The sequence below is a fragment of the Lissotriton vulgaris genome, chromosome 3_1 (assembly GCF_964263255.1).
Source record: "Lissotriton vulgaris chromosome 3_1, aLisVul1.2, whole genome shotgun sequence".
In the NCBI taxonomy this organism is placed as follows: Eukaryota; Metazoa; Chordata; class Amphibia; order Caudata; family Salamandridae; genus Lissotriton; species Lissotriton vulgaris.
The window spans coordinates 690,489,619-690,513,385 of NC_141689.1; the positions used below are offsets into that span (position 1 = coordinate 690,489,619).

The window sequence follows — 23,767 nt, forward strand, 5'->3', positions numbered from 1 at the left end:
TTCATTACCTTTAGCTTAACCAGATGCCTGGCCATAAAGATATCATTTGTTTTAATAAGACCCCTTTAATATGCGCAGAGTGATAGATGAACCATGATAAGATATAGACTAAGGAACAGAACTATTAGGTGTTGTTTTTAAATATGAAGAATCGGTAGTTCATAAGACTGTATATAAATATATTGATATCTTTTTGAATTCCTTCCAATCGGAATTTGCTATTGAGATTTCCAACCTTTAAGATATTCAATCTAAAACATAGTAAGATTGGTAAGTTCGCTTATTGATTTGCTTGAATGGTGCTAGTGTACTAATAGGATGAATTTCGGTGTATATATTATCCTAATATCAAAAATCTTTTGTTAAATATTCACTTTTGAGATTGCTTTTGCTCTGGGGGAGGTATTTGCTAATCTTTAAATTCCTTTAGTTGAATATGTCTAATTGACTTCTACTTATCACTTGGTTTGAACTGTACTTCACCCTTCTATCTTCATTGTTTGGGAGTATTAGGGATCTATTTACTCACAGAATTCTATTCATCACTAAACTTCAGCCCTCTATACAACCTATTCTGGCTATACTTTGTTTCTGATTGGTCGACATCTTTTTAGACCGTTTGCTAATAGAGATGAAATGTATCATGAGAACCATCTATTTTTAGCTCTGACAAAGTCTTTTGGTTGTAAAACCAGACGAAACACATATTGGCAAGGATCAGTTGGCTATTTTTATTTGAAGACAATTTGATGAATTGTACCCAGTGACTGGATTTATCTTGAAAAAATAAAGAAGACTGAGAAAACAACATAACTCTGGAAGCTCTTATTTGATTGGATTGTTTTATATTCTGCAGAGTTGCTCAGGTTGAGAAGTTTGTGGAAAATGTGTTGGCATACTCTGTGTACCTTTTGTTACAACCAATGGCAGGAGTTGTATCTCCACCTTAGAGCATAAACTAGATTGATTTATAGGATTACTGATTTTGATGTACACTATTTTTGCGCAGCGTTCCCTACTGCCATAAAATTGTATCTGTCATTTGAGATGTCATGAGTGATGTCATGAGTGATGTCACTGACCATGTCATGAGTGATATAGCATGTGACGTCATCAGCAGTGCATTGCGGGCGCGCAAATTATAGTTAGCTGAACTAACTATAACGGGGGAATTTCAATGGTTTTGTATGAGTGAAATCTCCAGCTAACTATAACATGTGTAAAACCTATCGTTTTTTCTGTGAATTTGCAAGGTTTTTTAAATGCTAATTTATAACTATACCATGGCTGAAACCTATGTTTTTTTTCAGTGAATTTCAAAGGTTTAGTAAATGATAAGTTTTAAATGTATAAATTATCATATTTCTTTATTTTTATACTAATTTATTAATTTTTTATTAAAAATATTTATATGTATTTTAATATTTAAATTATATTTCATATTCTTAATGTAAAATAATAACAAAACTAAATCCCAAATGCTTTTTTATAGTAAAAAAAAAGTTTTTCCATTTTTTACAATTAAAATCTGTATAATTCCTTTTTCATATTTTTTGGGGTAATCGCACCGTACGCATACAGTGATCGCACCACACTTTGTACGGTAAATGGTCCTCTGAAGGTAGCCGCACACTCGTTAGGGATACGCTTTGACCTTGCGCATCGCATCAATGCTTCCGCGTGACGTCTTCTACGGCGCCCCTTAAGCGTACGGCGCAAAACTTTCTATTTGTTCAAAAACATATATTTATGTACTTAATGTACATATTAATGGAAGACATTATCTAAATCAATCATGAAAATAGTTTTTTTTTACTTTTAATAAGCGATTATTACTTTTAAAAACAATTACGTAAATCGCCGCTGTACGTCGTACGTACTCGCATCTTAAGAGCACCGTAAGAGCACTGTAAGCGTACGCAAAGTCATGTGACCATAAAAGGAGAGTTTTCATTGGTTCATAATACTTCCTATTCCAACTGTTGAAAGACCCCTCTCATTTTGATCACCCTACTTCGACTTTCCCAGGAAAAACATCTATTCTGTGGAGCTGTAGTCTTTTACAACCAAACTATAAAATGGCTGCTCTTTTTGAGACTTCATCAGTACATTTTTCTAAGGAAGATTTTGTTACTGTGCCACAGAAAAGAGAAAGAAGCTTTCATTTGGAAGTTTTCTTCATTTCCGGAGTGTCAGAGTGTTGGAGGAAGAATTTTTAGCTACACAGCTATCCAAGGACACACCTGTCACCTGCACAACATGACCCCTGTGTAGGCCCTGATGTTTAGAGGTTACAGGCCTCAGTTACATTGCCCTGAGCACTGCCATTTTCTCTTAGCTTAAAACAGAAGCAGAAAGCAGGTCTGACCCAAGATTCACCCAGCTGCTCTGGTCTGCAAGGACCCGCACCCCTACCAGGCCCCACCTCATTGTATATTTCTCACAAACAGCAGAAGTCAAGTTCCTCTATAAATCTTGCAACATACCCCACGTCCCCCACCTAAGCCATGAATAGAATAAGGGAAGTTCCCACCACAGCTACGTCAAGCCAGATATCCGATAAACTGAGGCTAAGTGTGGCGAAATATTATCGCAGATTGCCTGATTGACACATGAATAGAACCCCTCGAAGCAATACTAACACATTTCTGTCGTCCATTGATAGTTTATTATTAAACTTCCAGTCAAGTGGCAGGTCTCAGTCTAGACTGAAGTATGTACCACAATTACAGGAAAAAGGCCATACCTAACCTTACGGGTGGGAAAGGTAGAGAGCAGGCCAGTAAATGACAATGGACGGGTATGTGATACGTGGTGGCGTGGGATGACGTAATTATCGTCTCAAGTGTTTTAGACAGTATAAGAAGGAGCCCCGCAAGAACATCAGCGGGCAACTCCTCGTCTGTTTGTAGGTATTCAGACCGAGAGTTGTCTCCAAGGGCCCTTGATCAAATGTTCATACTTTTGTGCATGTAAATATTTTACTTGTGTTATGTTTTAACTGCTTTTTAGATAAGTCATTTTATATCTGCATATGCCCCTTTTTAACTTGTTCTCTACATTTAAGCATTTATACTGTGGTCTTAGGACATCTCACTGATATAGCATTTTGAGTGTACCTAATAATGATAACATGTACTCTGCATTCTAATGTATCTTGCAGGATTACACTTACGAGCAAATGTGAGTATTCATCTATGTGAACAAGCACAACCGTTTTTAATCTGCCTCAGTGCTCATAGGTGTACTTAAAGCAAAAATCTCTCTCTCTTAGCAAATGTTAAACTGTACTTTGTAAACCCAAACTGGTCCATGTGACTTTCAAGAGAATGCTGGGTACAGGACCAAGTACTATATCATTTTTATGCTATCACTGATTATTTCTAGAAGCTGTGTCTTCAAATAAATTGTACAACTCCAAGCTTCAGTCTCCAAAAGCTCATATGTATGTTTTTTTCCTGTTTTAGAGCAAGAGGTCCAGGACTGCCCCGGTGCAAATTAAGCCGCCCTATTCCCCTTAGTTCTCACTCACGGTCTCGCCAGCGCGGCTTCTGAAAGCTGCTGCACTGAGTCCCCCTGGCCCCTCCTGCCCCTAATAAATCATCCCCTCCAACAAGTGGTGACCTCGACGTGATAATAAGGAGTTAAACTGACAGGATGCAGCTGGTTCCTAAGGAGGAAGTACTAAACTGCTAAACGACTCTGCAGCCGTCCTGCTGGACCATTGAGTGGGGAGCGCAGCGCTGAAGGGTAAGCATAATACATAATATTGTGTCTGCCCGCCGCTGCGCTATCTCTCTCTTGGGTGCGGCCGAATGGTGTGCTTGTTGTGATGCAGCAGTACATCTGCCAATGGTCCAGGCTTCCTGTCTGTTAACCTTGTTATTTGATTCCGCGCAGAGGAAGGGATTGTGTGCTATGTGGAGACTGAACCTGACAGTTGGGTAATTACTGAGATACATGTGTTTTTTTGTTGCTAAAAGTAGCTTCATGTTTTTGCTGTTTCTTCTGTGATTGCTAAGAAGGATTGTAGCAGTCGAATTGAAAAGGCTTATCCTATATTTACTCTTAAAGAGCGGTGCCTCTCCAGAGAGTGGGAGGACCTTTGATACATCTGCAACAGGGTGTCAAGGAAGGAAAGGGTTGCGTCTAGCATCTTTTCAATATATTCGTGCAAGTGATCCTCTGTTTGATAGGAGTGACAAAGACGAGGTAATCTCTCATGTCAGTAGTCCATGAGAAAGAAGGAGTTTCAGCAGGTCCGATTAGCTACCGTGACCTTTGATCTTTCCTTAATTTAGCGGTGATGTCCCCTGCTGTATGTCAAGGGAAGAGTTCTGTGCGGGACTAAGAAGTTTATATGCTCATATTGTAGGCATTATATTTTTGCCAAGATAAACGTGGTTTTATTGATAATTGGTTGGTTCACCTCACATGTATAAAAAAACACTCTAGCACACTCTAGTGGCCATAGAGCGTGATTATTGTAAAAGAATTGTTGAAGTGTTTACATTTTTATTTTACTCTTTCTAGATATCTGTTCAGGCACAGACCTGCATGTTAGCGCCTAGTGTTTAATGTTGAATATATTTTTAGGTTCATAGAACGAACTTGTGTGATCCTTACTATTTTCATGGTCTCTTTTGTTAGGAGTCACTGGCTGGCACAGAGGCTGACCATAGCGAGACTATACTATACTATTGATATATAAGCGCATTGTGATTGTTCATCTTTCCGTGGCTAATTATAAACTGTGAACATCGAATTTCTGTTTATCACTGTGGTGTCTGGCCCCGTACCATCATTTTCACTTAGGGGGGGGGGGGGCCCGCTAAGTAGAGACTACTGTGCACAACTGTGATGTCTGGCCCCGTACCATCATTATCATTTAGGGAGGGGAAGTAGAAGCTGCTGCTAATATATTTTGTGACCATCATTTGAAGACTGTTCTTTTAGCGAGATTCAATAACTAGGGAGATTGTAAATGCATTTCTGTGTTTCCCATGTATGTTGATCTGCCACTGACTAACTGAAGAGAGTCTGTAAGCTACGGCATTTCGAGCCCCACGGTTGTCACATATATATATTTATTGTTTTCCTTTTTTTCTTGCTGCTGTTAAACTGCGTGCACTTCTGGCATTCAGGATTTCCCCTTCCCTCTACAAGCAACTGCAGGCTTCACAAGGGAAGTCTCAGGGAATTGCTCTGCGTTATTTTTAGACTACAGATCGTGTAGAATAAATAAGAAATGTTTCTTTTTTAACTGCATTCCACGCTAGGAATAGGATACATGAGTATAAGAGGTATCCAGTAATCATAGAAGCATTGTGCTTGTGGTAAACTGCCCCGACCCCGAAAACAACTGACAGGAGGTCAACCTGCTTCTAGTACATATATACGCACATATAAACAAAGGGAGTACAGATGAGCCAGAGTGGGCAGAATCAGATTGAGGTGGTCCTGCACATATTGGACGATAAGATAGTGGCAATACAGAACACTGACGCACAAACCATAACTAAACTTGACAGACGCCAGATCCCCTTGGTAGCTAAGGCGTGGACACTGCTGGGACTCCCACTCACGCAAGGCACAGAGATAAAAATATCTACACTACATTTGACGCGACTGTGCCTCCCAGTGCAGACTCACACACCCCTCTTGACAATAGTCAACTCGTACGTGAAGTGTCACAGAATTCCACTTCATTGGTAGAGACACCACACATACCCTTGCAAGTGTCACGAGTGACCCCACCAGCACCACATACTGTTGAGGAAACCTCTATAGAATTAAGTCATTCAGTGGAAAGTTTAGTGAGTTGCAGAACTATTGACCTCACCGTCCCGCCCTTGGTGACCTCATCGTCCCTGAGCACAAGCTGCCAGGGAAGACAGGAAGACCCACACGTTTCTCGTACCTCATCAGACTGCGAATTCTACACATTGCTCCTACAGGGACTGTCCATTCCCGACTTGCCCCTGGCCTGTGAGCAACATGCCCAAGAGCTGCACGTGCAGCTGGGGCAACAGCCTTCACCCAGCATTGTTGAGCAAATGCAGAGACACCCCTTCACAACACACTGCCCTTTATTGTGGGCATATTTACAAAACCGCATAGTAAGCAGTGAGCACAGTTGTCAGACTTCTCCGCCACCACTTGCCCGCCCCCCAAGATAACTCTAGGATATGAACAAACAGCCCGCACAAAACAATAAATTTGACATCACAATACATTTAGAGAACGGGCGCGTTACTACCATTACTGAGGATCCTTCAGTATCCTCAGCCCAGGTCCCACCACTAGTGGGTACAGTTATATTGGCACTAATATCTACTCTGGGAATAGACACAACAGATTTACAGAAGGTGACTCTGACTTTAGACCCCAGTGGAGGTACACCTTTTATTCCTTTCCCACCCCACGCTGAGTAACAATGACAACGCCCCTGGAACACGTGATAAAAAACTTTACAGACCAGGAAAAGCGCATTAAAAAACATTGTAATGAATTGCATGAACTTACACGAAATGCGCCACATTCCTGGCCCAGAGAAGGGACTTTTGACAAGACAGTGCTAGACCATGCGAGAACTTTCTTGGAAGGTAAATACTCTGGTAATAGACTCAAAAAGCGTAAGGACACCCTCGCTATGTGGGCTGTCTTTAGGGAAAATGACACAAGTACCCAAACACCTGAAGTACCCACAGCCCAAACACCCGAAACGCCCACAGCACCCCCACCTGCCTACTCTGAATCTCGAATTTATCCCGAACTGGTTCTTAAAACGGACCTAGAACAAACTACAAATGATAGGGCAGCCGTAGGCTATGAAGATATCTCTGTCCCAGACCGTGATGCCTTCTCCCCAGACTTTTTAAATGGTCCGCAAGGAAGTAGACAAGATAGTGCGCAAATGCACCAAACACTGAGACCCCAAGTCCAAGTGATGCAGGGTGCCACATCTGGAACATCAGGTCAGATTGCAGGTCAGATTGATGCGCAGTTTACAATAAAGATGACTCCTGCATCCAGTACCCCAGGCCCCCAGCTAGATGAAGATGGAGAGAGTGATAGGGTCTCAGGTGGTTCACAGCACAGCTCTCACATGCCTCTCCCCAGACCTCACGGCCCAGCCCCGATGTCCATTGGAAGGGAACACAACACATCTGAGGCCAGAATTAGACATTATGGCCCGTTTCTGACCCCTATTCAGCAGAATAGCGAAGCACAAACACTCCAAGAGGAGTGGCGACCCCTTAATAATGGTCCCAACAGACAGGAAGAGCGCCAGATACAGTTTCTTGAAGAGAACAGGGATGGCGAACAACGTATCCCTGGCATAATGAATGAAAGAGATATCGTTAGGTGGAGGACAGAACAGGATTTATACCATGGAGCAGGCAGAACAGTTGGGGACATGCCACTCGAGCATGGCTTAGGAAATACCACTGACAATGCACTAACTTATCAGCAGAGGCCCTTACAAAATGATAGAAGAAATGAAAGAATGACAGAACTGATGGGTGGGTTGGGCCAGCTGAGTGAAAGGCAACAACCACCGACACTCAATGAATTGGCAAGAGGTGCAAATGAGGCAAGGCAACACAGTGGTGGGATCCTAACAACAAGGCCACAGCAAAGGCCATGTATACAATTAGACTATGAGGCCCAGGGTGAAGCCCCACCACAGAGCGACACAGCAGCTAACATAACACAAGCCCCTCGCGCATTCCCTGACTACAACCCCCAGAGGTCATTGCCACAGACATCTGTGCGCCAGACATCACCTCCTGTAGCCGCACCACGCAGGGCCCAGCTCAGAGAGGTAGACATTGATAACTTAGGACTGACCAATGTGCTTGAACGGGCAGAAAGGAGGTACAGGCAAAGAAGGACAGAGGTAGAGAATCTCGCAGTGTTAGGTAACCATGGGAGACCTGACAACATCCTAGAAGAATATGATGTAACAGGTAAAGCACGCCTGCGCACCACCAGATCTGGAGCACTGTACAACATGGCCGTTAGTAGGCCAGGACAGTTGTCATCCAAAGATCTGACACCATATGAGATAGTGGTGCTAGGAGAAGGGAGTAACTATTATGCCGACAAATTCACAGATGACTTGGCAGAATGGACAGAAAATAAAGCCCCCCAAATGATGGTGTGGCCTTGAGAAGGGTCTTTTCACCCTGAGGACATGGCAACAGCTGAAGACTGTATCCTGAGGGGGGAGGGAGATGAAGACTGGGATTACAATTACATGCGCAGAGGCTTGAGAATATGGCAGAAATACGCACGCAGGTATGACAGCACAAGGCCCACAGGGGTGCTGCGCCAGCTGCCACTGCTATATAAAAATATCGAGGACCGTCCCATCTACACCCCTTGGTCCCTTATGGACAAGGACAATTTTAAAAAGCAACTTCCGCCCCTCACAGAGGGTGCTGGGAAGTGGATACAAGCCTTTGAGAAAAACACTGCAGGGGTGCCATTGGCTGCTGGAGATGTGAAAAGTCTGCTAGTTTCCCTGATTGGAGAGGATGCAGAGGAAATGTTCACACGTATTGACCACAGACTTTCCATCACAAACTCGGAATTGGATGGTAATACTTTTAATACAATAAGGTCTGCCTTGTGGAGTGAGCTGCGTAGAAAGTTCCCTGATATCCCAGATATCGGGTCCCTAATGTCTCAGACAATGCAAAGCAATGAAGATCCTGCACAGTACATTACTAGAATGAAGGAAAAGTGGCAACAGGAGTTAGGAGAGAAATGGGATATAACAGGAGGTAATTGTAGGTTCTTCTACCATACAATTAAGAAGGGACTGCCAACTGCTGTGCAAGACAAGTTAGATGGAATAGTAGCAATGGAATGCAAACCATGGGCAGAAATACAACACCATATCATTCACTACTGTAAAAAGGAGCAAGAGCTGGAGAAGAAGAGGCAGGTGGCAATTGAAAATGCGGCAGCTAAATTGGTGCAACAGAAATTAAAGAAAAAGGAGGCTGTGGACACAATAATGGTAGCCACACCAGTGAGTCAAATGACTACTGTCACCCAATTTCCACAAAATGCCCAGAGCGCATTACAAGGAGACACGCAGGCAGCAGTCCAGCAGATACAGGCACAGCACCCCAGAAACAATCAGAGGCAACAACAGTATTATGATAACAGACAAACAAGGTCATCAGGAATGCGAGTAAGAGGTAGGGGGATGGGCTATCAAAGACCCACACAGCAGCCAGGACCCCCACTGTGCTACCACTGTCAGCGACCAGGACACATGATAAGGGAATGCCGCACTAAAATGTATGAAGAATCAGCAGGCAGAGGCCAACCACAGCAAGTCCAGGTACCAGTGCAATACGTTCAGCAGCAGACACAGCCACTGCAGCCCAACGTAGTGTACACCTACCCGTCTGCAGGACAGCAACAGCCAATGTTACAGCAAGTACAGTTACAGACACCAGTCCAACAGACACAGCCACAATTGGTTCAACAACAGGTGCCTGTGTACCAAATGGTGCCACAGACACAGGTTCTTGTACCTCAGGGAGCCACAGTACTGCAGCCCGCCAATCCGGTTCTGCAGGGTACAATCCAGCAACATCAGGCCGGAAGGTACACCAGCTAGGATAGCCCACAGAAGACCCTAGTGTGTCCCTTGTTGTCGTGCCTCACAAATATTAGAGAGGACCCAGTTGTGTATGTCACGATCAACAACAAAACGTATAAGTTTCTGATTGACACAGGTGCAACATTTTCCTGTATAACAGAGGGAGCACTGCCTATTTCCAATCAAAGTGTAGACACACAGGGTTTCTCTGGGGCAATTACAAGGGTCCCTTTCACCAAGCCAGTACCAATGAAAATAGGAGGCAAAAGCATTCAGCAACGACTGCTTTACTCGACAGAATCCCCCGTAAATTTATTGGGCCGTGATCTTATGGCCAAATTAAACATGACAATTCATTTTGATGAAAAAGGCACAATGACTTGCTCCATCCCTGGCACATCACTGACAAGAATGATGGCTGTCACTGTGGACTCTTCCATGAGAGACCAAATTAGAGCTCGCCCAGTGGATGAACTAGCATTCTCCACAGCTGTGCAAATGGTCATTGCCAACTCACCAGAGATGGCGGGGCGCACTGTACAGCTACCCAAAGAATTTCTTTTCCGTCCTCAATTACAGGACATGCCAGGCTCAGACAAAAATATGATCCTAGGAATACAATGTTTTAACATAACTCCAACATATGGTGTCTTTATAGCATGTGATGACTATGGCCAGTCATGGGCCTGTGTCATTTTTATTGAGCCTGGACATCGGGTAAGAGACATTACAGATCAGGAATTATTCGGTGATAGAGAAGACATTGTATACCAGATTCCAGTCCCCGTGTCAGTGACAGTTGAAATCAGAACACCAACACAACCCACAGTGATTGATACAGCACGTGACTCAGACCTAGCTCAGGTGCCCAACATCCTTTGGACTACAGGTCCCAATGATGTGGGGCTCATTCGATCAGCAGAACCATTCAAAGTGACGCTGAAACCTGACGCCATTCTTCCCAGAGTGCGCCCGTACCCTTTGTCCTAAGAAGCCGAAGAAGGAATAGCCCCCACAATTCAAGCATTACTGGATCAAGGTGTGATATACCCTTGTATCTCACCTTGCAACACCTGTCTTTTTCCTGTGAGGAAACAACAAACAAATCAATGGAGGCTAGTACATGATCTTCGCTCGATTAACAGCATAGTGATACCTGAGTTTCCCATCGTCCCTGACCCTTCAGTGATCCTTACTAACATCCCACAAAATGCAAAATACTTTTCCGTCATTGACCTGAAAAATGCTTTTTTCAGTGTCCCACTGCATCCTGAAAGCCAGTACCTATTCGCATTTTCATTCAGGCATAGGCAATTTTCGTACAAAAGGCTCCCTCAAGGCTATTGTGAGTCCCCCAGTGTGTTTAACAGAGTTGTCAAGGATGACTTATCAAATTTCCAATGTGACAGTACTTTGCTGCAATATGTCGATGACATACTCCTCTGCAGTGCAACAGAGCAAGAGTGCAGAAAAGATACAATTGCTCTGCTTACAACATTAGCACATAGAGGATACAAAGTAGACAAGCAAAAACTACAATACTGTCAGGAAGAAGTACAGTATTTAGGTCAACTGATTTCAGCATCAGGAAGAAGAGTTACACCAGGAAGAGTAGAAGCAATAAGGAATACTCCAGAACCACAGACAGTTAAGGACATGCAAAAGTTCCTGGGACTAGTGAACTATGTCAGACAGTGGATCTTTGATTATGCTACTATAACTGGACCACTCTTGAAAGCTGTCAAGACGGCTAAGGACAGGCATAACAAGATTGACTGGACACCTGAAATGACATCAGCCTTTGTAAAATTAAAAGATGAGATTACAAATGCACCAGTGTTGGGATCTCCTGATTATACAAAGGAATTCTATCTGTTCACACACTGTAATGGACAGGTCATGACAGCAGTCCTCACCCAGAAATACCCCTTGGGTCCCAAACCAATTGCATACTTCAGTGGCATGTTGGACTCAGTGATGAAAGGCCACTATCCTTGCGAACAGGCTCTTTCAACAGCAGCATTTGCCGTTGAGAAAAGCACCCCCATAGTCATGGGCTCCCCTCTGACGTTGTACACTGAGCATGCTGTCTTTGCAATAATACAGAAAGCTAAAACAACTCTTACCACACAGAGAGTGTCAGGATATGAAGTCATACTGTCATTACCATCGTTGAAGGTTGTAAAATGCCACACTGTGAATCCAGCCACGTTCTTTGCACATCCGATTGCGACAGCTGACGATGACACCCATGATTGTGCCACATACTGCCCAGATGAGTCAGGCACAGCAAAGGAAGACCCATTACCAGACAGTGTAATTTACTTTGTTGATGGTTCTTCCACGATTGATCAAGAGACAGGGATCAGGCATACAGGGGCAGCTGTAGTCAGAGCATACCAGAATAACTCCTCAGACACTCTGGACATTGTACAGCAGATAACATTACCACCCCATTACTCAGCCCAGGCAGCTGAGTTGGTGGCATTAATAGCCGCCTTGAAGCATGGAGCTAATGAAAGAATTACTGTGTACTCTGATTCAGCATATGTCACCACAACAACGCATTCCAGCATATTGAGATGGAAAAGGCGCGGGTTTCTTAAAACAGATGGCACGCCTGTAATGCACAAACAGTTACTTGCAGAACTAATTGACTCCTTGACACTGCCAGCAGAAGTAGCAGTAGTGAAATGTGCAGCACACACGAACGGCCAAGATTTTGTTTCCAGAGGAAATGCAATGGCAGATTGGGCTGCTAAAGCAGCAGCTAAAGGCCAAAGTTGTACACAATCACCATCCCCGACACAGACTGACTGCACCCCCATCTTGCTTGCCAAAGATACGCCCCCAATAGCGCAAGAAGATATGCAAAACGCAGCTGAGGACACCAGTAAGTCACCACTCCCAGATACACCCGACCCAACACTTCCATATACAATTGATGACACACAGCAGTTTGACATCATTGCACAGTTGCACCTCAGAGAGATACAAGAAAGTGCCCAAGCTGAAGAAAAAGAGTTATGGAAGAAGAGGGGAGTACAACAGGATGCCTCAGATTTTATTTACAGACAGACAATGACAGGGAAGCCTGTCATGCCACAGGCTCTTTTGCAAATAGCACTTACCCAGCTGCACCTTCCTACACATGTCCCTCGTGATATCATGTCCTCTAACCTGCAGGCAGAATGGTTCATCCCCAATGCACATGAGCAGATACAACTCTTTGTCCATCAGTGCCTTATCTGTCAGCAGTATTCACCCAACCCAGCTATGAAAACAGTTGCTTCAACAATACCAAGGCCTAAGGGACCCTTCAGGGAACTCCACATTGACTATGTGGACATGCTTGACAGATGTAACAACTACCGATACCTCATCGTGGTAGTATGTCCCTTCTCACGATGGATTGAGGCTGGACCATGTGTCCATTGTGACGCTAAGGCCGCAGCTACCTTCCTACTTCGTGAGGTCATATGTCGCTGGGGATTACCAGAATCTATCCGCAGTGACAACGGCGGGCATTTTTCAAACTCCATCTTTGAGATAATAGCCACCATGTTAGGACTAAAACATAAACTTACTTCAGCCTATCACCCACAGAGCAATGGTATTTGTGAGCGCCTCAACGGATTGCTCAAAGCCAAGATCAGCAAGATAAGTGCCACTATTGGAAAGAAATGGCTCTATTGCCTCCCAATTGCTTTGTTTGCACTCAGGAACAGCCCCAGCTCTGATCATCACCTCACACCTCACCAGCTTGTCACTGGCAGATCAATGAATATGGTTGTTCCTTCCACCAGACCTAAAGTAGAAAATGAAACGTCTTCTGAGATTGTGAAAGCTGAATTATTTGATTATTTGTGTGCCCTAACCCATGCTGCTAGGTTTCTTTCCATTCAGACATCCAAGACAAAGAAAAAGGACAGCACCAGCAAGGACGGCACAATTTCCGATGAACTTTTGCCTATCCGCCCTGGAACACAGATCTTCATAAAGAAGCAAATGCGGAAGTGGAGAGACCCTAAGTACGAGGGACCATACCTGGTCATTGACTCTTCACCCACTGCGGTCCGAATTGCCGAACGCAAAGCATGGGTTCATTTGAACCATGTGAGGATCCACCCGGCACCAACAGAGACTTGAACATTTATCGGAAGGAGGGCGTTCTATTTCCCTTGTCGATCCAGGATAAAGACTATGGAGAACATATGAGAGTCTATGGGATAAGAAATAGCAACAGGCCGACGTCTCCCTCCAGGATCTCTATTAAAAAGATATGTATTTTAGCATTTTTATTTTTTGTTATGTTCGTTGCTTCAATGGCTATATTCCATTGGCTTGCATTACAAGCAGAGAGAGAGAAGGCTATATCAAGCCGAGTTAGGCCTACCATCTCAGTAGGATATCACATGCCTAAAACGAGTCCTGGTAACATACTAGATGAGGAATACACCAGCAATGGCTGCACCACCCCTGTACCCACGACACCTTCCACACCCTCTGTAGACCACACCGAGTGGGACAGGGTACTTGATGTCACTGTGAATGCCCCTGGGAAAGGTGTCCCTAGACGTTTCCGTCAGCATAAAAGGAGTGTCAGGTATAAAATGGGTCGCAATAAAACACCAAGGAGATATACCCCTCGCACACAACGTAAGGAGAAAGAGACAGAACAAATATCAAACTGGGTTAGTGATCTCCAGGACACAGTTGTGTACACATTCGAACAACACTCTAAGCCTGATTTTTTCTCCCAGCGCCCTGGTGTGTCAGTACAGAATGATGGTACCCATAATGCATTGTTAGATAATATGTGGTACAGAGACATGAGGGAGGTGGGGAGGAAAGCCACGAATGATTCCTGCTTTGTGTGCTCATACATTCCACATGCTGTAGGTGCAGACAAACTGCTCATTCCAAAAGAGATTCCACCGGCCACTGCCAAATGTCTCCTACACCTGTTCCTTTGCCGCATACATGGTCAGATACAGCTCCAGTCAGCAAAAATTAATACAGCATTTGTAAACGTCTCAGACTGGGACAACAAGTATGTTACGTTCACTGTTGTTTCTGACCCAGTAGAATTTGAGAGAAGAATGGAAGTTTACCATGAAATGGGAGTATCTGCTAATATGATACAGGTCTGGGAGTATCAGTTTAGAAAATTAGGATACTTCACCTTCCCAACACCCCCATCAAAATGCCACTCACCCGAATCCCAACAGACTAACCATACCCATAACGCATGCCCTTGTCAGTGGAGACCCATTCTGCGCCTGAGGGCCAATATATATTTTAATAACAGATGGAATGGGCCACATGATTTAATATGCAAGGCAGCATCCTTAGGTAGCCCGGTTGAAGGTCAGGAGCATAAGCATTATACCAATGAGACTATTGGGAGGGAATGTGCTGAGATATGGGCACAAGAAACTAGAAGATATACTCTCAATGAGGGTACAAAGTACAAACCTAAAAGAGCATACAAACTTAAGTCTCCTCTCCTTTGCTTCCTAGGTACCGGAACAGTGCCTGTGGGCCGAAATACAAACTGCAGTCACACAGTATTTAATTTTGACCTCCAGCACGGTACCTCTAGTCTCATGGACATCTACTGGGCATGGGGCGAGCACATCTACCTGCAGCTGCCCCCCCACTGGCAAGGACTATGTTCCATTGTGACAATGCATGAACTACATCTTGTTGTCCCTGCAGCGAACATTTCCCACATCTACACACACCCAATGGCAGATGACGTTACCCTGCTTCATCATGGGAAGAGAGAAATAATGAAATACTTCTCAGATGGCCCTTTTCATAAAATACCTCAGGATTACAGACTCTTCAATGATGCCGAACTTTTCTTTGGGGGAGTTATCCCCATGTTCCAGACTAAAGCCAATGCTCGCTGGCTGCAAGTGACCAGATATGAATTGATGCAGCTTGTCAACAACACCCGGGATGGGTTCAACGCCGTGAAAGAAGAACTTCGACCTCTACGACTTATGGTTCTAGAGCACAGATATGTTCTAGACCAGCTAACAGCAATGAATGGTGGTGTGTGCGCCAAGGTGGGAAAATCCTGCTGCACGTTTATTTTAGCGAACGACGCTGACAACGGAACACTCACGAAGTCCATCGAGGATTTGGACAACCTGGGGAAAGAGATGCATGAGGAAGGAGGTGCTGAAGCAGATCTCTTAAATGGCTGGTTCGATTTGAACTGGAGGCCTTCATGGCTGTCTGCAGTGCTTAAATTTTTAATGCCAATTTTCTGTGTGCTGTTATTGTTGTGTTTTGGATCACAGATACTGATATACTGTGTAAAGAAATTTAGTTCTAAAATGATAGGGATGAATTATGCAGGCTCAGGTTCATATACTGGAATTCGTAGGGCTAAGGGAGATGATGGAGAGACGACAATGATGAGCATAGTGGAGTTGACCATTCCTGACTCCCGCCCATTGCCAGACATTCCTGTAATTAGTCAATATCAGGCCCAGGTGCATAGAGTCCCACCACGTTCACCACAGGGGGACTTGATGCGTCCCTATGAGACAATGTGTGATAACTTAGGGAAGACAGATGCAGATTCAGGAAAAGTGCAGGACAAAGATTCAGAGGAACAGCCTCTTTGCGACTCGCCCTGGCCTCTTCCCCCATCTCCAGCTAAGTATGCAGTTCGAATGGTGTTTAAAGATGTTTGATTAGTTCGAATTTCGAACTTGAGGGGGGAATGTTGGAGGAAGAATTTTTAGCTACACAGCTATCCAAGGACACACCTGTCACCTGCACAACATGACCCCTGTGTAGGCCCTGATGTTTAGAGGTTACAGGCCTCAGTTACATTGCCCTGAGCACTGCCATTTTCTCTTAGCTTAAAACAGAAGCAGAAAGCAGGTCTGACCCAAGATTCACCCAGCTGCTCTGGTCTGCAAGGACCCGCACCCCTACCAGGCCCCACCCCACCTCATTGTATATTTCTCACAAACAGCAGAAGTCAAGTTCCTCTATAAATCTTGCAACATACCCCACGTCCCCCACCTAAGCCATGAATAGAATAAGGGAAGTTCCCACCACAGCTACGTCAAGCCAGATATCCGATAAACTGAGGCTAAGTGTGGCGAAATATTATCGCAGATTGCCTGATTGACACATGAATAGAACCCCTCGAAGCAATACTAACACATTTCTGTCGTCCATTGATAGTTTATTATTAAACTTCCAGTCAAGTGGCAGGTCTCAGTCTAGACTGAAGTATGTACCACAATTACAGGAAAAAGGCCATACCTAACCTTACGGGTGGGAAAGGTAGAGAGCAGGCCAGTAAATGACAATGGACGGGTATGTGATACGTGGTGGCGTGAGATGACGTAATTATCGTCTCAAGTGTTTTAGACAGTATAAGAAGGAGCCCCGCAAGAACATCAGCGGGCAACTCCTCGTCTGTTTGTAGGTATTCAGACCGAGAGTTGTCTCCAAGGGCCCTTGATCAAATGTTCATACTTTTGTGCATGTAAATATTTTACTTGTGTTATGTTTTAACTGCTTTTTAGATAAGTCATTTTATATCTGCATATGCCCCTTTTTAACTTGTTCTCTACATTTAAGCATTTATACTGTGGTCTTAGGACATCTCACTGATATAGCATTTTGAGTGTACCTAATAATGATAACATGTACTCTGCATTCTAATGTATCTTGCAGGATTATCACTTACGAGCAAATGTGAGTATTCATCTATGTGAACAAGCACAACCGTTTTTAATCTGCCTCAGTGCTCATAGGTGTACTTAAAGCAAAATCTCTCTCTCTTAGCAAATGTTAAACTGTACTTTGTAAACCCAAACTGGTCCATGTGACTTTCAAGAGAATGCTGGGTACAGGACCAAGTACTATATGATTTTTATGCTATCACTGATTATTTCTAGAAGCTGTGTCTTCAAATAAATTGTACAACTCCAAGCTTCAGTCTCCAAAAGCTCATATGTATGTTTTTTTCCTGTTTTAGAGCAAGAGGTCCAGGACTGCCCCGGTGCAAATTAAGCCGCCCTATTCCCCTTAGTTCTCACTCACGGTCTCGCCAGCGCGGCTTCTGAAAGCTGCTGCACTGAGTCCCCCTGGCCCCTCCTGCCCCTAATAAATCATCCCCTCCAACAAGAGAAAGGTGAATGTACCGAAAGTAACGTGCAAGATCTGTGAGGTTACACTTTCCAGGGCTGACCTCACTAAAGAGTACTCTTTTGGGACAGCCTCAATAGTTCGCCATGTCAAAAATGTGCATCTAAATAATTATGGAAGGATGGTAACACAAAGGTTCCAGGAGAACCCTCACCCTGCAGTTCCTTCTACCTCAACTGCAACACCACCTCCCCCGAGCAGTCCGCATCCTATTATTGTGCCTCAGTTTGCAGATCTTACAATTCATTGTACATTTTGCAGAGAAATCCTTTGTTACGGTGAGCAGTCTATTCACCTCATTGTGAAGAGCAAAGAAGAGCACCATTGCCCAAAACAATAATTATTTTTTTCTTTTTTCTTCCTGTTCCACAGGTTTTTTTTTTCGAGTTTCATTTTTTTGGTTTGAAAAAAAAAAAAAAAAACTTGCTGAAAAAATACAAAAAAAAATAGAAAACTAAAGAGAAAAAAAAACACTTCTTTTCAGAACTACCTCCACTGGCTTAAAAAAGAACTGTGGGGCATATTATCAAGGGGGTTTATCTCTGCTTTTTTGCTTTAAAAGCCAAGAAAGCGGAGATAAAATTAACTCCCTATTACCTAGCTGTCGCTAACACCAGTTAGCGACAGCTAGTAGGAGATAGCGACCATCTTGGGCCCCGCTTTGCATGTCAGTGATATTTATCACTAATGACATGCAAAGTGGGCGTGCCAAGATGTTAGCGACTGGAAACAGTCACTAATATTGCTATCCCCTATTACCAACTATTGGAGATATTCGCGCTAAGCGCGAATATCTCCAAAAGCTAACACCTGCCCCATAGCAGTTCTTAGCCATGTTATCCAATGGTAGGTGGATAACATGGCTAAGAGCATTAGCTCGGTAATGCATGAATATCGCGGACTTTTCAGCGATAATCATGCATTTCGGCCGATTTTTATCTCTTAGGAGATAAACCTTGATAATAGCAAGGTTCCTAAGCGATAAAAATCGCCGCAGCTCGGCGATAAAAATATTGCAGCTAAGCCAACATAGCGATAATTATCGCTAGTTGTTGGTAATATGCTCCTATATTTCTATATTAGTGTGTAAAACTCTGTCAGAATGAATGCGTAGTGCATAAATGAACGAATGAATTAGTACTGTATGGTGAATGTGAAAGTGCAAAACTATAAGGGAGTGCTACAGCATAAATGTATAAGGTGTTACCTATAGTATACTGTAGTACCTCCGAGCACTTCAATGTAACATATCCATATAAATATGTTAGAAGTCTGTACTTCAAATTGCACTGCTAGTGAAACTGCCTGGGTGAATTTGTATGTGTTAGGAGCGGATTTACAACCCCCTTGTACCTCTTTTACACAACTTTTCTGTCACTTTTGTGATGCAGCGGTGTTGAAAAATATGTGCCATAGTGCCTGATATTTACAATGTGATGCATATGGAAGGTGCATCACATTCTAAAGCCCTGCGCCAGAAAGAGACCTTCCTGCTCAGAGAGGTGGGGGGGGGGGAGTGGAGGTGTTCTAGCATAGGAACACCTCTAAAAGTGACTGAGTGAAATCTATAAGATTTCATTCAGTCACTTTTAGGCCTGTGCTACGTCAAAACCCTGCACCTGCTTGAAACAGGTGTAAGGATTGACACAGCTTTGTGAGCATAGAACTCCAAGAGCATTGCTAGAGCTGCGTTGCACTTGGGACACAAGTCAAGCAATGCACCACCTTCACAACACATATACTACACATATCTGTGCGGTTTTTGCTCCATAATACCCTACATTGTAAATACGGTGCATCCATTGTGCTGATATCACAGTGTACAATAACTGCAAATCTCTGGGAATGTACCACTTATTGTACATCTGCTGATTACTGTTTGAATGTAGTGAATGGATTACTACACACTGATCAATGAGTCACTACAAAACTATAACAGGAATGACAGAGTGTTTGGTGGAAGTATAAGGATAGAGACTGGGGAATTCAAAATTTAAAAGGTAAATTTGTAGGTGCATAGAACAGTACATGCATAGTAAATAGGAGTTTGAAGCGGTCCGTATACTAAGGCCTACTTTGCTCCATAATTACTTGGGTACTGACTGCATGATTACAGTTCTGCAAAGAGAGTGCGTGACTGAATTTATAAGAGCTTCAGTTTTACCATAGTACATATATAAGGAAATACTGCTGAATAGCTCACTACAATATTGAAGCATTAGAGTGAGAGTAATTGTGAAAGTCTAATGATACATACTGGGCAATTGAATGTATAAAAAACAAATATGCAGCTACATAGAAGAGTGCATGCATACTCTATACAGGATTAAAGCAGTACATGGCCTAAGGCCCACTTTGCAATATGATTACTTGAGTACTGACTGGATAATTACAGTTCTGCAAGGACAGTGTCTGTCTGAATTTAAAAGAGTTTCATTTTTTAGCACAATGCATTCATAAGGGCATTCTGCTGAATACTTCACTACAATACTGAATCAGCAATCACAAAGAGTTTGCTGGAATTGTAAGAATATAGACTGGATAATAAAAGCTATAAAAGACACGTTTGCCCATGCATAGAAGACTGCATGCATAGTGTATATGAGTTTGAAGCAGTCCATGCCCTAAGGCCCACTTTGCACCATGACTACTTGGGTACTGGCTGAATTATTACAATTCTGCAAGGAGAGTGTCTGGCAAAATGTACAGCAGCTTCACTTTTAGAACAGTGTATACATAAACACATACTGCTGAATGGCTCACTACAATACTAAAATAGCAGTACCAAAATGTTTGGAGGAAGTGTAAATATACAGACTAGGCAATTGAAAGTTTAAAAGCCAAGTGTACAGGTGCATAGAAAAGGGCATTTATTATCTAATAACCTTCCCAAAGCCCCAAGCGCCAGCACACCTTTCCGAGGGTAGGCTTACGATTTACAAATGCTAGCATTTTTTAAATTAAGAACTATAAAAATAACAAATATTAAACCTTTTTATTTCTTCTAATGATAATGATATTTTTTATACAATTTCTATTTAGATGCTTTTAATCATGAAAATGCAAAGAACACATTTTACCGAGTAACACTTTTTAAACTCTCCATCGTATGTAGATAATAATACCTTATACGTGTTACTATCAAAATCGAAACCTTTACAGCTTCACAGTTTGTAACTTTTCCAAACACGTGCAGACGAAAAACAGGTAAACCGTGAGCACATTTAAACTGTAAAACGTGCCATCTACATAGGCGGAGCCACATCTTCCTTCCATAGACTACTAAGCAACAAAAAACTATATAAACCATACCTACTGTGCAATTAGTTTCATTTTCCCGAGTTATTTCTGAATCGCCAATCTCTGTTGCAGGTTCCGTTCTCTAGCATCGGATTTTCTTTTTGCGTCAACAAACATATTCTGGAGTTGTAGGTTGTTTCAATATGGCATAGGCATAGTACTTAGTTATAAAATGTGACTATTTGTCAATATTTAAACATTTATATGTAGAAAAAATGTTATTGCATGTTTTTCGCTTTTTCTCTGTAACGTCAGCAGCTTGTTCTTAGAAACAGATATGTTATACCAAATATTACTCCTTTTCTGGCTCCTTTTACCTTATATATAGTGACTTTTTATATTATAATAGTGATACTGTACTTCGCTCGAGAGGTGTTGCTAACCCGTCGACGCAAACCCTAAACATTTACAATCAACGTCACAATGTTACACTTGTTATTATGTTTTTCCCTAAAGATCACATACTGTTAAAATTATATCATAACAATAACAGTCTTAGTGATCCTAGCGGAATTCACAATCCGTCGTCAGAAACAGTTACGATAAGTAAGCAACGTTACCGGCTTGCGGCTTCCAGTCTATTTTCCCCTTGTGATCATATGCTTTGAGAATATATACATATTATTATTCTCACTGTCATGATCTCAGAGGAGTTTATGACCCATCGACATGAAGATCTAATTTTTTCACCTCCCGGAGAAAAGAAGTTCAGTAAATAATTACAGCTCAAAACTATTTCATTATGGATGTTCTGTTAAATACATAACTTTATTTTCCATTTCTTTTTACTGTAACATTGGTATCAATTGTTATATTATAATAGATTGTCCTATTGCTACAGAAGAGGAATGGGATATTTTTCAGCGCCATTTGTAATATAATTATCAAATATTTATAAGTACTTGATCAGACATACTTGGTTACTTTAAATAGTTAATAAACCCTACATTTCTGAATGTTATTTTCTAATTTCTATTCTTATTTGCGATTCCTATTCACCTTCTCCCTAAAGAATATATAGGACCTGTACTATATATTATAAGAGTAACATTCTATATATTCTTTGGTTGGTATGTGATTTATTAGCAGAACAGTCTGCAACTTGTAAACACTACGACAGCACATTTCTGAATTGTACAGAATACAAATTTTAAAAATAATAATGCATGAATTTCTATGTAATATGAAACAATTTGTTGTAGCACTTCTATTCCACTTTATCTAAAAGTAGCTGATGCCCTCTTACATCAACAAGAATGTGGGGCAACACTTTTACAAACTGTAGCACAAAATAGAAGTATATAGCCACGCTTCACTGAAATTTTATGAAATTCCATTTTTAATTGTCACCCCTTTCATATATACTGCGACAGTTTCTAAAGAAAGTTTATTTGTATTTGCTTATTAAAAACAGTTTCAAACCTAGACTGAATTTTTTGCTGCGCAACCACACCTCCCCATCAGGAAAGTAAACACCACATTATAAGCAAATAGTACTACTAAGAAGTATTTCACCTACAAACTTGATAAAAGAAAACAGCGCAAGACGCTGTCATTTTTCCGCCGTGATTTATACACCACACGGAAATTATATAAATGGCCCTTGAAACATATATAAAAATTGTTTACCTCATAATTCCTCTCCACCACCTTATGGGTACGGTATACAGTTAATAGTGTTCCTAACCTGCCCTCTACTACTTTCTTTCCCCATACTCCTTTGGAAAATGCATCACAATATCACTGACAACAGTGAACCGTTCCCACCCATTAAGGAGCAAACTTGTGTTTGGAACACTTTAGCCAATAAAATGTCCATGTTGTTCCAAAGAGGTGCAAGGAATAACTGCTAAGCCTCCTACTTTTAATAATTTACAGCCAATGAACATTAAACTTTGTAAAGTCCCGCTTGGAGCACATTACCCTAATACTCCCTGAACAGGAAGGAATCCTTAATAAAACTTTTCCATGGACTTCTTCTACGACTAACGGTTCCTATGAAAAAAAAATATATAAATCTCCAGCACAGTAATTATTTCAATTAGCAACATATTGTGATGAACTTCTAACCTCTGTACTCACGCAAGTGATCGATGAAATGTTACTAAGGTAACAGGCAGAAAGGTAGTGGCTGTACAAAAAACTGTTAGATTTACCTTGGATCCTCTACAAGACAGAAACGAAACCAAAATACCACAATTGCAACCCCTTTGCACAGTTTTCTTTAATAAAAAGAGGCTCCGGGGGTGGGGGGATCGAGTGGAGGAGAAGGCGGTCCCCGGAACTCCGGGGGGCCATGAGCCCCCCGGAGTTCATATAGTTAAAGATCCGGGGGGAAGCGATCCCCGCGCAGGGGAGACCTCTAGGCCCCCCCATTATGAAAATCAAATTGCCCCAGAGATTTGGCCCCCCGGAGGCTAATTAACAATAAAGCGAGCTTTGCGTTTTTTTTCTTTTTCGCCCAAAACGCGTACCCTGCCTTTAAAAAAGAATAATAATAATCCTGCGTGACGTCATATACGGCGCCCCGAACACGTACTCCGCAAAAGATTCTAATTGTTCAAAAACATATATTTATGTATTTAATGTACATATTAGGAGAAGACATTATCTGGGATAATCATGAAAATAGTTTTTTAAAACTTTAAAAAAGTG

At 42.4% G+C, this 23,767-nt stretch overlaps 1 protein-coding gene and 1 pseudogene across 1 annotated transcript; both read left to right on the forward strand.

Moving 5' to 3' along the window:
• The first annotated feature begins 11,524 nt into the window (after window positions 1-11,524).
• Window positions 11,525-12,482, forward strand: LOC147726925 (uncharacterized; annotated as a pseudogene).
• Window positions 12,483-13,722: 1,240 nt separating this feature from the next.
• LOC147726926 (uncharacterized) lies at window positions 13,723-16,338 on the forward strand. Its single transcript, XM_086963012.1, has one exon. The coding sequence runs from the start codon at window positions 13,723-13,725 to the stop codon at window positions 16,336-16,338; it is 2,616 nt and encodes an 871-aa protein (XP_086819138.1).
• Window positions 16,339-23,767: the final 7,429 nt, after the last annotated feature.

Coding starts and splice junctions, on each gene's coding strand:
- LOC147726926 (XM_086963012.1), top strand. CDS start 13,723: ATGGGTTCATTTGAACCATGTGAGGATCCACCCGGCACCAACAGAGAC.